The following is a 13,387-nucleotide window of genomic DNA, read 5'->3' as shown; positions in this document are numbered from 1 at the left end:
GCATTGAGACTTAGGGGTAGGACACTGTAGGGGTAGGATTACATTTTCATCATAATACTGCGTGATAATTGTAGCAAAATGCAGTGAGAATTTCAGAATGCATTCTGAGCCAAAGGTGCAGCAAAAGGGTAGCAAAATGGTGATTTAAATGTCTTATTTTTCTTAAATGCTTTGACACTTACATATAAGATGTTTCAATAGCATTTTCATTTAATACCCTGCAACGAGTATAGTTTAAGTCAATGTGGAAAGCATTTGGTTAACGATGAATATTGACCTATTGTGCGTCCTGTTGCCGAGCCTCGCCTTGATGTAGCCTAACGATTGACAGGTCGGGGGCGTGTTGCAGTTTCAAATGCATTTCAAATCCACATTGACTTTATATTCATCGTGGGGTATTAAATGAAAATGCTATTGAAACGTCTTATATGTAAGTGTCAATGCATTTAAGAAAAATAAGACATTTAAATCACCATTTTGCTACCCTTTTGCTGCACATTTGGCTCAGAATGCATTTTGAAATTCACACTGCATTTTGCTACAATTATCACGCGATATCACGATGAAAATGCAGTCCCAAGTGTCCTACCCATAAGTCTAAATGCATTTAGGAAAAATGGCATTTAAATGATAATTTTGCTATAGTTTTTGCTTGGACAATTTTTAAACATCTAATCAATTTGGGTAATACATTTTCATTTTAGTTTTGCAACTTATAAAGCATTAAAATAAGTTTTTAATTTACATATTAAAACTAGTGTAGGAAATGGCAAATCTAAATTATATAATTGAATTTTAATTTTGCACTAAACGTTGCACATATGTATGGGAAAATGTAAATTTAAATAAAGAAATGCATTGCCATTTTACATATTGCATTGTCATTTTGCATATTACATTTCAAAATGAGTTTTGCTGCCCATACGCTTCCATATCTCTCTTCATGTTACTGCAATTGCAGTTCAGAATTGCACGTTTTTTGTGACTTTTTATATTTTTGTAAAACTTAAATTTCTAAATACTTTCTATTCCAGTTAAATGTGTAGAATTAACGATAAGTAAGCAAGGCTTAAGTTGATTTCCCTGAAAAGTGTAAACACTGACTCTGTGGTTGTTTAAAAACATTGCTTTGTTTGTTTGAGCATCCCGACCAGCCTGGCATAGCAACATTGGTTTAACCAATGGCCTGAGTTTGGGGCATGTATGGCTTGCATCTGTTTATCCAACCAATGGCAGACAGTTGAATTGGCCATTTGAAAACTAACTTTATTTTTGCAATTCCCTTTGGTGCTGCAGAAAAACCTTTAGTTTTTGGCTAATTAGAATTCAGTGTGTAATGAAAAGCTTATGATATTGTTCTTTATTCCTACAGGTGACCACTGACTTATACCATGTACTAGAAAGGAAGGGCTACCAGCTGGAGTGCCGTGGACTGGTGAAAGTGAAGGGGAAAGGAGATATGACCACTTATTTCCTCAACAGTGGTCCTGTCTGCAGTTAACACTGACTAAATGCCTCTCAATGCACTGAAATGAAGGAAGGACAGCAAAAGGCTCTGAATGGGATTTGAGCAGTTCCAAATATAACCACTCACAAGTTTTCTAGCTCACAAGCATTAGTTGGGCATGTGTGGTATTTATATATGCACCTACTGGGAATAATGAGGTACGCTCTACCTGAAAGATTTAATGAAGAACTGTTGCCTTAGAGAAGACATTGAAGAAAGTTTGGTTTTATTTTTTATTTTGTGGGAAAGACTTCTTCCATACCAAAATTTGAATTCTTTATTTATTTTGACAGGTTTTAAACCATGTAAATAAAAAATTATTATGTATGCAAGCATCAAGAAGCAAGAAGAAACTGACCAAAGAACAAATTATTTGATATAGGAACACTACACACGCCATGTAAACTGTTTGAAATGTCCGAACAAGTGTTATTCATTTGTCTGGCTTTCCTTTTTTGGCCTCATGCCACTCTTTACCACATCGTATTCTATTATAAACACTAAAGCAAAAAACATCTGTCTTCATTGAAGGCCTTAGAAACAGGAATCCTAATACAAGTGACTTGTATTTACAGTTCGTATGATTTATGAGTGATCAACATGTTTTTCCCTTTTAGTATTTGTGTACAAAAGAGGTAAATGAAGGACGAGAATGGCATTGGACAAATTTTCCTTGGTCATTTGTTCATTTATGTGTGTGGACGGTGTGTAAATGTGTGTCTGTTATCTTTAAAAGGACATAATAGCTCACTGTGAGGTTTATAAAATGAATTTAAAATAGCTTTTTTGCCAGATTAAGTGCTAATTAGATTAAATTCTTTGCATTTATGTGTTCAATTGATAACTGATGTAATTTCCCTCTCACTTGAGTTCATAAATGTGTTACACAAATTTCAACTCTTAATTCATTCCTGTATAAATCAATGAAAAAAATGAACCTAAATATGACCAAGACCTCATATAATTCCAGCACAGTATGGTCAGCAACGGTATCGTCTTCTTAAGACCCTTGTAAATATGTGTAAATGTGCTGACAGAGGCCTGTTGGGCTTAGTGGTTGCTGACAAATGTGGCTGGACTGCAAAGTTGTTCGTCTGACAGTGTTCAGCATTAGTCCATTTCAGCATTTCCTCATGAACGCTCTTAGTCATTCTTGCACATTTGTCAACATTATTTAAAAATTATGCAATTACCAGTCAAATGCATAGGTTAGCACTGCTGCAGAGTATTTTTTGCCATATTTCTGAATTTACCATTCCTACTGTATAGATGCATCTTGATGATTGTGTTGCAAGAAACATCCTTCACCGTCCTTAACATGAATTTCCCAATATGAATGTACATGTATGTTTAACATTCTCACTGTGTCATAGACATCAAAGCACATACGGTTTTTTGTTCAAATATGTTTGTGGTACATGGACCTTTCAGGACCTTTTTCATTAAAAGGTGGCAAATCAATAAATTGGGTGTTTTTTGTAAGAATAATGTATCAATACCATATCCACCCAACACTAGTTTGTGCAATTTGTCATTTATTTCTTCTCATTTTAATTACATGTGGACATACAGGCCACAGTCAGAATAAGCTGGACAAAAAGGCACTTTATTAGGCACTTTCCACAAATATGGTATAAAAAAAACGAACCTAAAATACTTTTTTTAACAAGTGGTCAGTGAAAGCGTCACATTCAGAAGTAAAGTTGATTGTCAACCCAGGGGCGCCGGAAGATGTTTTCGGTTGGGGGTGCTGTGTGTGTCCGTGTTGGGTGAGTGTTGTTTGGATGCCGATTTTGTAAAGTTTTTGCTGGGATGGGCATTTAAAAAAATCTGAAATTCGCTTTTGCGCCATTATCTCCTTGTATTAAAGTTAATCTTGTTCGCATTCTGTACAGTTCATGTCTGAAACCATGCGCTAGCGTCACGTGTTCATGAGGATTAGGCTAATCGTCCCATATAGAAAACATCACAAGTAAAATTAATCATGTTTATAAAGATAAACATGGGTTTATTATAGCCCACTTACAATTTACATTTCAGAGATCATTACAAATAAATTATTAAATGCTAAAACTGAATAAATTTAAATGAACAAACTTGGCGTTGCATTTGCAACCATGTGAAAACGGGGTGCTGCAGCCCCCTCAGCACCCCTACTTCCCGCGTCCATGTGTCAACCTCAGGAGGCCAAGCTAAATTGTGTTAATTTTCACCATAAATTCATAGCAAAATATGTCACTCAGCTACATGTAACTTACATATGACGTTTTTAATAATTAAAATTAGTTCATTAAAATTATTTAACAATTAATTAAATATTTCAACAGATTGTCAAAATAAGCTTTTAATTAGTTTTTGTGCTAGGTTTATTTTATGTTAGCTATTTTATTGAACATAAATGTAACACATCTGAAGTAACGGAATAGTGTACACTATTTGGAGTGCGCCATTTGTTAAAAGATTTCCTTTTATTTTACTGTACATCAAAAGAATGTAATACCTCAAAACTAAGCCATCAGGTAGACAGACAGGCCATTGTTAGGTGTGAGTGGCTCTAGTGATTGTTGTGTTAATGGACTCTTCTCTTTGTTCATGCTCAGCTTGGTGTCTTTTCTTCAAGTAGAAGCAGTCTCATGTCAGACGATAGTTTGTAATCACGATTCTCTCCTACAGAAGTACCGACCCCATTTCCTCTTGGCCTGCCTTTCTCAAATGTCTGAATAAATCTGTATTCGGTTACACGTACGCGACACAAGAGGCATTGAATTCAATTGCATCCCAGTTAATAATTTATATCTGTTGAGGTATAGTTTGTTACCACATCCTTTCCTGACCCTTAATTAAGTAATCAACGTCATCCAATTTTAGACAAGTGCAAAGCAACACTGAAATTTCCCTACATGTTTAACAGCACTTTCAACTGTTAAAACTTATTTGTGTGAAAAAACTATGATCCCACAATTGAAATGATGTGGTGAGCGAATCGCTGTTTTTGAATGAATCTTTAAAGTGAATCATTGTCGTTCACTTCCATGGACTGAATCATTTTGGTTCACTGAATCTCCCCTTTGAAGCGTGTCCGGTTAGTCACTCGTGGGGAGATGCTTGTGATGCTTAGGCTAAACTATTTTAGCCGGTTTTGACACGCAAAACGACTCTTTGTTTTGAACGAATCGGGTGGTGAATCCTTCGGTGACAAAAAAGACATGTAACTACCTACTCGCGTACAGATGTAGCCTACAGCAAACCGCAGAAAGTATCCGTGAAGGAATCTTTTTGGTGTACACGAACACATTCAATAGAGTCGAATCACTGAGATGAATCAAAATCCCCATCATCACTAGTAGGAAGGCCCGGCTTTAGGACCCAGATGACTCTCAATCATTTGAACGCATGGCACCTGTTGCGTTCAAAGGGAAGCCGGGAGGCCAGTGCTGCTAGTCGCGTGAAACCGTCGCGCGCTTAGTGAACCCAATATCTCTAAAACGCGAAGTTACAGAGTAACAACATCCGTCTATCGACTCTCGCAGCTGAAACAAACAGTGCCGCGGTAGACGAGGAAACACGTATTTATCTATAGTATCTGCTTCTTTGAGAAACACATGACTGACTGAAATTATTACAGGTAAGCTTTGAAAATGTAATTAAATGAGTGCTTTATTTGTTTCGACATGTTTCGCGTCATGTCTGTTGTCAACAAAATCTAACCTCGGCGTATCTTCCTCTCCTTGTCATGAGCGGGTTTCATCTTTATTGTTAATAGCACACAAAAGCTCGTTCGTCGTACATTATCCTCATTTATTCGAAAATAAGGTTTCTAGAAGACGGTGAAAGACTGAAATCGGTGTCATACTGTAATTATTTTAACCATTATATATTCTTGGCTCACTTCCTTACCTATTCAGATAAGTTTCGCTTAGTTGTCATGTTGCTTGGCATATTTTTTTTTGTTTAAACTTTAAGGAAGTGCTTGGGGTTTGCGAAATTTGCGAAACACGCATACTATTCAGTAGCTAAGGAAAAATGCGGTTTAACCAATATATGTTACTTCATAACTTTAGGTTAATAATGTCCATATAAGCTCTGACTCAGTTTTAGTGCAGGAGAACCAGTTTTAGTTTGAAAGATTGGGAAAGTCTGAACACATACGCAGAAGTTGGCCTGACTGTCTCTGGTGGCCATTAACCCGCCTTGGGATTTGTGATGTAGATGTTTTTAAATAGACTGGTTCCATGGGCACTGAGGTTACGGATTCATTTAACACCATATGTTCCATTGTCCTCACATTTCCTATTTTAAAAAGTAATTACTTGAGGTTAAATTATATCATATATTATGATATTATATCATTATATCTTCACTGTTGTTTACTTCACTGGTTTGCACTATATCTGCCATGTGCCTTGTGCTGCTTTATATATTTTTTTTACATTTTACCTTATTTGTATATTTGTATAGTTGCATTTTATATTTAATCTGTATCTATCTGTATTTATGTTCTACTGTTAGTGTTATCTGTATGCACCAAGGGTCTGAGAGTAACGCAATTTCAATTCTCTGTTTGTATGTGCTGTACATGTGGAAGAATTGACAATAAAGCAGACTTGACTTAAAATGCAAGAATAATAGTGCTTTAAATTTGCCAGTCCTCAAGATGACCATTAAACTCCTTCCAAGCAGTTGGTGAGATCCAGATCCTGTTCAGTTAGTCAGATCACAGGCAACGTGTCACAGTTGTGAAGTGTATTTATGCAAAGCTTCCAACACCACCCATTAAGTGTAGTGGGAGTGTGCGTGAGCCACCTGCTGCCACGTGGATCCAGCAGGGTGAAGGAAGGATCAGGTGCAGAAGGGTGTTTGTTGTCAGGTGAGGTTTGTTTGCTCTGTTGCTGTGCTCCATGTGAGAGTCGACAGTGCAGGCTTTCACTGCTAATTAAGAGTGGGACATGGCTTGCTTTGTTGTGGAGTTTGTGTAAATAAACTAACAATTTTATGGATCTTCTTTTACATTTTGGTGGCGATTAGTTTTTCCTTCATAAGTGATTTTTGGTCTGTTTTCACAGTTTGGTGACTGAGATTGGCCAACAGAATGCGTCTGAGGCGTCGTCTCTCCCCCCTGAAGCTTACTGTTCTGGGCGGCACTGTTTTCATGGTGATTCTGGTGGTGCTCCAGAGGGACGTTGGCAGCGGTTCACTTCAGGACCCCTGGCTGCAAGATCTCTCCAACAAAAAGGAAAGGGTATTCGAGATGGTCCGTGGGGCGGTTAACAACTTCGCCTTCCAGATCGGTGCCCCGCAGCCCCCATCGGTGGGAGTGCTGCCCACCCCGAACCAAAACTGCCCCTCGGGTTTCTACACTCAGGCGGATCTCAAACCGTGGATCGAGAGACCTCCTGAGGACACTCAAGCACCGGGAGCCAATGGCGCAGCCTTCCAGAAAGCCAGCATGACTGCAGAGGAGGAGAAGGAAAAGCAGGAGGGCATGACCAGGCACTGCTTTAACCAGTTTGCCAGTGACCGAATCTCCTTGCACCGAAGTCTTGGAGATGACACCCGTCCACCCGAGTAAGAATGGGCACATTGTTTGGCACCATGAGAAAATGTGGAATACAAACAATTCATTCAATTCAGCAACCAATCCGCCATTATAATGATTCCCTTCATAGGTTAAAGTTAGGCAGCACTCATGACGTGTTATAATGTTTGCTGGCATTTTAGATGCCTTTTAATTTACGTTGACTCATTTGATCTGTTTACACAGAAACATGAAGGTGCAGATTTATCTGTTGATTTAAGGGCTGGGGCTAAGGCCCTATGAATGCTGCCCAAACACTCATTGTAGATTAGAGTCTTTACTGTTTTGCTGCTTTTGCAGTTTCTAATCACACCTTCGCCTGTTGCATCACTGAGCAATAGGTTGACGTGTTATGTTTCCTTTTGAATCTTATTATATTTAAACACTGTGTTGAGTAAAGTGCCTTGAGCAATTTGCATATGTCCTCAAATTTATAATACTGATAATTACAATGTTTAAATGTGTATTTTGGGAATTGTGCCTTTAGAATATTACCTTCAACTTTTTAAGGCGTGTATGTTTATCAGTGTTATTATAGTTAACTAAAAATAAACCATAAAAATGCTTTCATTACTTTTATTAAAAAACTGAAGTGAAATATAAAAAAAACTTATTTTATTTACACTAGAAAGCAAGATGACTTTTCTCATTTACATTTAGTTTAACATGATATACTAAAATAACAAAAAATAAATAAAATTATAGATATAATTATATATATATATATATATACACTTTATATGGGTATATATACTTTTATATGGGTATATATAGTACACGCATATCTATAGGTTTTTTCATGCGTCCTTTATAGGTGTGTTGAGCGAAAGTTTCGCCGTTGCCCTTCGCTCCCCACCACGAGTGTGATCATTGTGTTTCACAACGAGGCATGGTCAACACTTCTGCGCACTGTGTACAGCGTGCTGCACACCTCCCCGGCGGCTTTCCTCAAAGAAATCATACTAGTGGATGATGCCAGCACAGCAGGTGGGCCCGACTTTTATCAGTTCTTGCTGTAAAAATTAACTACCCGTAGATATAGTGTTATTATATGTTCTTGGCTCAATGGCAAACAGTTTTATTTAGTGGACTGTCACTTGTACGAGTGCTTCTTCAGGTGGGTGAAAAATGCCACAAACATACATTAACAAAAGAACCAGTTAAGACTGCAAAAAAAACAAAAAAAACTTTGCGTAAACATAAAGGAAGTAATATTGCATTGTTGAAACTGAAAACATGTATTAGCTAACTAGTCCATAGCAAAAGTTACTGGCGATGAAATATTAATTTGTATTATAACTTAATTTTTCCTCTTCATTAGTTTAATTGTTCCCCTCATTAATCTCCTTGTTAGTTTTATGTACTTTGTTAGTGCTGTAAGCGATAAGATAAAGGAAGTGTGTCAGTTCATTTGAAGTCTCACCACAGGAAATATCAACGTGCTCTGAAACTATTTTTAGTCATTGAAAAATATCACGTTGAACAGTTGACAAAGTTACAGCTGACTTGTAAAGTTTTTGAACACGGTATTAAACTCATGCACTGCAGTTGAAAAATTTGGGGTTGTAAGATTTAAAAAAAAAAACTTTTTGAAAGAAATCACATCCTCACTAAGGCTGCATTTGTTCGAAAATACAGTAAAACAATAATATTGTAAAATTACAATTGTAAATTTCTTTTTGAATATTTTTAAATAATATTTTTAAAATCTAATTAATTTCTGTGGTGGCAAAGCTGAATGTTCAGCAGCCATTACTAATATGCTGATTTGGTGCTTAAGAAACTGGGTTATTTGAAGAAAAAAAAATGGTAAAGTTCAAAAGAACAGCATTTATTTGAAATATGAATCTTTTGTAACATTATAAATATATTTGCTGTCAATTCTGATCAATTTATAAGAAGTATTGAATAAGTAAGCTGAATAAGTATTAATTCCTTCAAAAAAAAAAATCTTAATTATCCCAAACAATTAAAAGGTATTATTGTTGTAGTGTAGTGTTTTTGTTCATACAGTGCCTTTCAAAGGTACTTTACAATACAGAAGAAACAGAAAACAAGATTACACTAATGTCATCCTTCTACATTTGATCTTGTGTGTTATTGCAGAACACCTCCATGAGAAGCTGGAGAAGTATGTGAAGTCACTGAAGATTGTGAAGGTAGTGCGTCAGCCGGAGAGGAAGGGCCTCATCACCGCGAGGCTTCTTGGAGCCAGCAAAGCCCAGGGAGAAATTCTAACCTTCCTAGATGCTCACTGTACGTGTGTCATCACTTGTCATGAATTGCCCTGCCCAATTCTATTGACTCGCACAGCATACCAGTTTCTGTTAGCATGTCATTAACATCCATCAGTCTCATTATTTATGACTGGATGGAAAGTAGTTTTTCAGGAACCTGCTCTTCAGGTCCATTGGCATGAGCTTAAAGTGGTTACTCCCATGATTACATTTTTATTTTTTTCTGGCACTCATGTCATTTGCAAAGTTATGTGCCATGACAAAGGTCTAGTATGTGATGCTTATCTTGTTCGCTTTGAGCCATTGTAGGCGGGATTGAAGACTAGCAACATACACCTGTGTAATGTTATCCTATATTTTACCTTGTATACGATGAAAGTTTTGAAAAATGTGACATGCCATCTTAGCATACATGCTTGAGTAGCATATTTACAAACCCTCTTTTCTCTTTTGTCATGTTTTTGTTGTTACAGGTGAGTGTTTCCATGGCTGGCTCGAGCCTCTCCTTGCTCGCATTGTTGAGGAGCCCACTGCTGTGGTGAGCCCTGAAATCACAACCATTGATTTAAACTCTTTCCAGTTCCACAAGCCCGTGGCGTCGGCCCGTGCCCATAACAGAGGCAACTTTGACTGGAGTCTCACATTTGGCTGGGAGGCCATTCCAGATTACGAGAACGTTAAACGCAAAGATGAGACGTACCCAGTAAAGTAAGTCATGCATGTTTTATTTAAACCTTGCTCTTAATAAGTTTGGAAGTGTTTCCGAGAATAAAAACAAATTTACGTATTCATTTTGTTGCGATTGATGCATCAGTTTTTACCTTTACCAAGACAGGTGTATTTGCTTTTTCATCAATTAAAGAGATTGTTTACCCAAAAAAGAAATGGTCATTTACTCAACCCTCAAGTTGTTCCAAACCTGTAGGACCTGAACACAAAATATATTTTGAAGAATGTTGGTAACCAAACAGTTGCTGGTAACCATTGACTTCTATATTATTATTTTCCCTACTGAGACAAAATGTTTCATTTTTATGTGAACTGTCCCAATTGACAGAAGTGTTTGCAAGGCCACATTTCAATACAGTCAGTCATTTTTGCAAAATAAATCCTGACGGTGATCAGAAGGGGTCTTGTATCACATTGAGGGTTTTTTGTGATTATGACCAGCCATTATCCTGTTTGTTTCCTTGGTACTAGTCAAAAAAATGAATAAATGGAAACATTGACCAGTAACAATCGAGTATTCCAGAGAACCACATAATGAAAAGTTATGAGACGTGTGATTTACACTTGATCTGTCTGATATAAAGAATACTATTGTAAATATAGTGGTAAGTCTGATGTTTCTTTATTGGATAAATATCTGAAGTAATCCAACAGGGAAGTTGCATCTATCACATGTAATTTTGACAGCGAGCTGCATCGAAACACAATGTAACACTGCTGGACATTGGCTGTATTTGTGACCCATGCTGGCAAAATGAGTCGGAATGCGCACGGGCTAATTTTGAGCTACAGGCAAAAAAGTTAAAAATGTCGATTTTGAGGTTTTCACAAAAGTTAGTTCATTAAGCCCTCGTCTAGCGACCCCAATGCTCCAAATAATAATTTTTGATTTTTATTTACCTTTATTTGTACGTTTTCTGAGAGGAGTACCTATTCTCCACTTGTTTCTCGCATCACTTGATGCTATTGATTGAACTGCTTTTATAGTTTTAATCAATTTGTGTAATTAACAGACTAAAGGGATTTTTAAATTTGGTTATTTGTTTTCTTACTTGAATGCTTTTGTTTAGATGTAAAATGAAAAGGGTAATTGTTTTTATAAAATGTAAACATTATTTGTTTCTTATATTTGTTCTACTGTTTTTTTTGTTTGTTTAATAATAACAAAGACAAAATAAAAAAAATACCTAGATTGTGATTGTTAATATAGTAATTAAGAAAAGTGTTGAAAAAGATGCAACTTTGCTCTGTGATTTTTGCTTTGGAACTCGATTTTTCTCAAAATTGACTTTGCTGACTTTATCTACTTCAAACGGGTGTAGCTCAGTAATTTTTCATCAGATTCCAACCAATCATACATCATTCTGAATGTCTTTTAATGGAGAATGTGAAAATTAAAATAACTCCTTTTTGAAAATTTGCTCATTGTGAGCAAATTTTGCCAGCAACGGTCACAATTGGTTACTTTGCATTTACACACTGTGCTGTGTTAATGAAATGCTTTGAACGTTTAGTTTATTCAAGTCCTGGCCAGGTTCTTCCTGTCAATCTGATTTTTATGAATGAGATGACTTGGCTGGTTGTATGAAGTTTCATTGAGTTTCATTTACTATGGCCATGTCTTAAAATAGATTATTGAGGTTAGGCTACATGTCCTCAGCTAATTAAACAGCCTATATTATCATATACTACCTGATGTCACATACTTCTTACTACAGTTATCTACAGCATTTTCCTTTTAGCAACTAGCTAATTCAGAATAATCATTTATATTTAAATATTACATGCATATGTTTTACAGTTGTTTATTTTAGAAGATTTTTTCAATATGATGTATTTATTATGCATCATAAGGGTTTTCTTAGGCATTATAATGCATGCAGAATGCCTTTAAAACCTTATAATATGCTGCATCTAATAATCTTAACAACAGTTATGCGTGCCTGGTTATGTTTATAACTTTTAATGTGACTATGAACACCATGTTATATCCACTTGGGTTATAATGGATTACAGTTACAATCAGGGTTTAAATTGGGGCGGGGCTGAGCCCCGGCACAGACTCCAGGGCTCGACATTAACGCCAGACAAGTAACATGATTAAAACATCAGTAACCAAAAATAACTATGTAAACACCAAAACGCAAGTATTATTCTGATTGTATTACATTTAGAGTAAGTGGCGAATAGTGGATATAGCTACTATATATAATGCATCTATTGACAGTATAAGGTTGCGCAGCTGAGGCGAGGCTCACGCAGCCTCTCCAGGAGAAATCAAAACGCGCAACACTAAGAAACTCGGCATCCTGAGGTAAAAATTCAAAATGGAAAGTTTTTATTTAAAATACAGTTAGTTAGGCAACATCACACAACGTTTTCACCATTACGACGGTTTAATATTTCTACAAACAGTTCAATAAGCAAATACAATAATATTAGGTCAATTACATTTTAGGCGGAAACAGCGCATCTCTCAGCAACCAGACGATTCATTGCTGATGGATTCCATGTTTTGAACGAATCGGTTGAGTGAGTCAAAGTTTCATTAGCCTATGCATAAACAGCTGATGAATCTGCCGTTTGAATGAACGACTCAATGACGGACTCATTAAATGCTCACTACTGGCACCTACTGGCGTTTTAATTTCGTTAAAGTATAATTTCCACCATTTCTTGTTTGTATATTTAAAAGAATGTCATAATATTATTTAATGCAGTTGTATTTTTTTAGTGTAAATGATTTATTCGATAATTCTAATTTGTTGAGATAGTGAATTGGTGGGTTTTTGTTAAATGTGAGCCAAAATCATCACAATTAAAAGAACCAAAGACTTAAACTACTTTAGTCTGTGTGCATTGAATTTATTTAATACACGAGTTTCACAATTTGAGTTGATTTACTGAAATTAACTTCCACGACATTCTAATTTATTGAGATGCACCTGTATATGTGTGTGTATATATATATATATATATAAGCTCGATACAATAGAGCCCCCCCTCTTAACAAATCCCAATTTAACCCCTGGTTACAATAGTTATGTTGTAAGTCTCATATCTTGACATTACGATCTGCACATATCTTGCTACATCATGTGTATTAAATGTCCAAAACACACTTTCTCCATAGTTTAAATAAAATTGCTAGATCCAGATTTCCCTCTTTTGTTAGTTTTATATAGAAGAATATATTAAGATGAACAGAACAAACTGTTTTTTCCAGCTGAAGTATCACTTTGATAGGTAAATGCAAAAAGTAGTTTGTCATGCAGATGGAAATGACTAACTTTCCTAAAATGGACAACTAAATGCTATAAAACTAATGCATTTAATATA

At 36.1% G+C, this 13,387-nt stretch overlaps 2 protein-coding genes across 3 annotated transcripts in view; both read left to right on the top strand.

The window, feature by feature from the left end:
- Nucleotides 1-3,012, top strand: part of adcy6b (adenylate cyclase 6b) — a 48,145-nt gene extending 45,133 nt beyond the window's left edge. For both annotated transcript variants that reach the window (XM_016522551.1, XM_016522550.1), the window contains exon 23: nucleotides 1,373-3,012. In XM_016522551.1, the coding sequence (XP_016378037.1) occupies nucleotides 1,373-1,501 (129 nt within the window). In that variant the 3' untranslated portion in view covers nucleotides 1,502-3,012. The remainder of the gene's footprint in view (nucleotides 1-1,372) is intronic.
- A 1,880-nt stretch (nucleotides 3,013-4,892) lies between these two features.
- LOC107716071 (polypeptide N-acetylgalactosaminyltransferase 6-like) overlaps nucleotides 4,893-13,387 on the top strand; it is an 11,071-nt gene continuing 2,576 nt past the window's right edge. The window contains exons 1-5 of the mRNA XM_016522391.1: nucleotides 4,893-5,132; nucleotides 6,571-7,072; nucleotides 7,897-8,069; nucleotides 9,189-9,338; nucleotides 9,793-10,027. Of these exons, the coding sequence (XP_016377877.1) occupies nucleotides 6,597-7,072; nucleotides 7,897-8,069; nucleotides 9,189-9,338; nucleotides 9,793-10,027 (1,034 nt within the window). The 5' untranslated portion in view covers nucleotides 4,893-5,132; nucleotides 6,571-6,596. The remainder of the gene's footprint in view (nucleotides 5,133-6,570; nucleotides 7,073-7,896; nucleotides 8,070-9,188; nucleotides 9,339-9,792; nucleotides 10,028-13,387) is intronic.

This window comes from Sinocyclocheilus rhinocerous, unplaced genomic scaffold, assembly GCF_001515625.1.
Source record: "Sinocyclocheilus rhinocerous isolate Xijiao unplaced genomic scaffold, SAMN03320098_v1.1 scaffold148, whole genome shotgun sequence".
Classification (NCBI taxonomy): domain Eukaryota; kingdom Metazoa; phylum Chordata; class Actinopteri; order Cypriniformes; family Cyprinidae; genus Sinocyclocheilus; species Sinocyclocheilus rhinocerous.
Note: the sequence above shows the minus strand (reverse complement) of the source record. Positions and strands in the feature narration are given on the sequence as shown.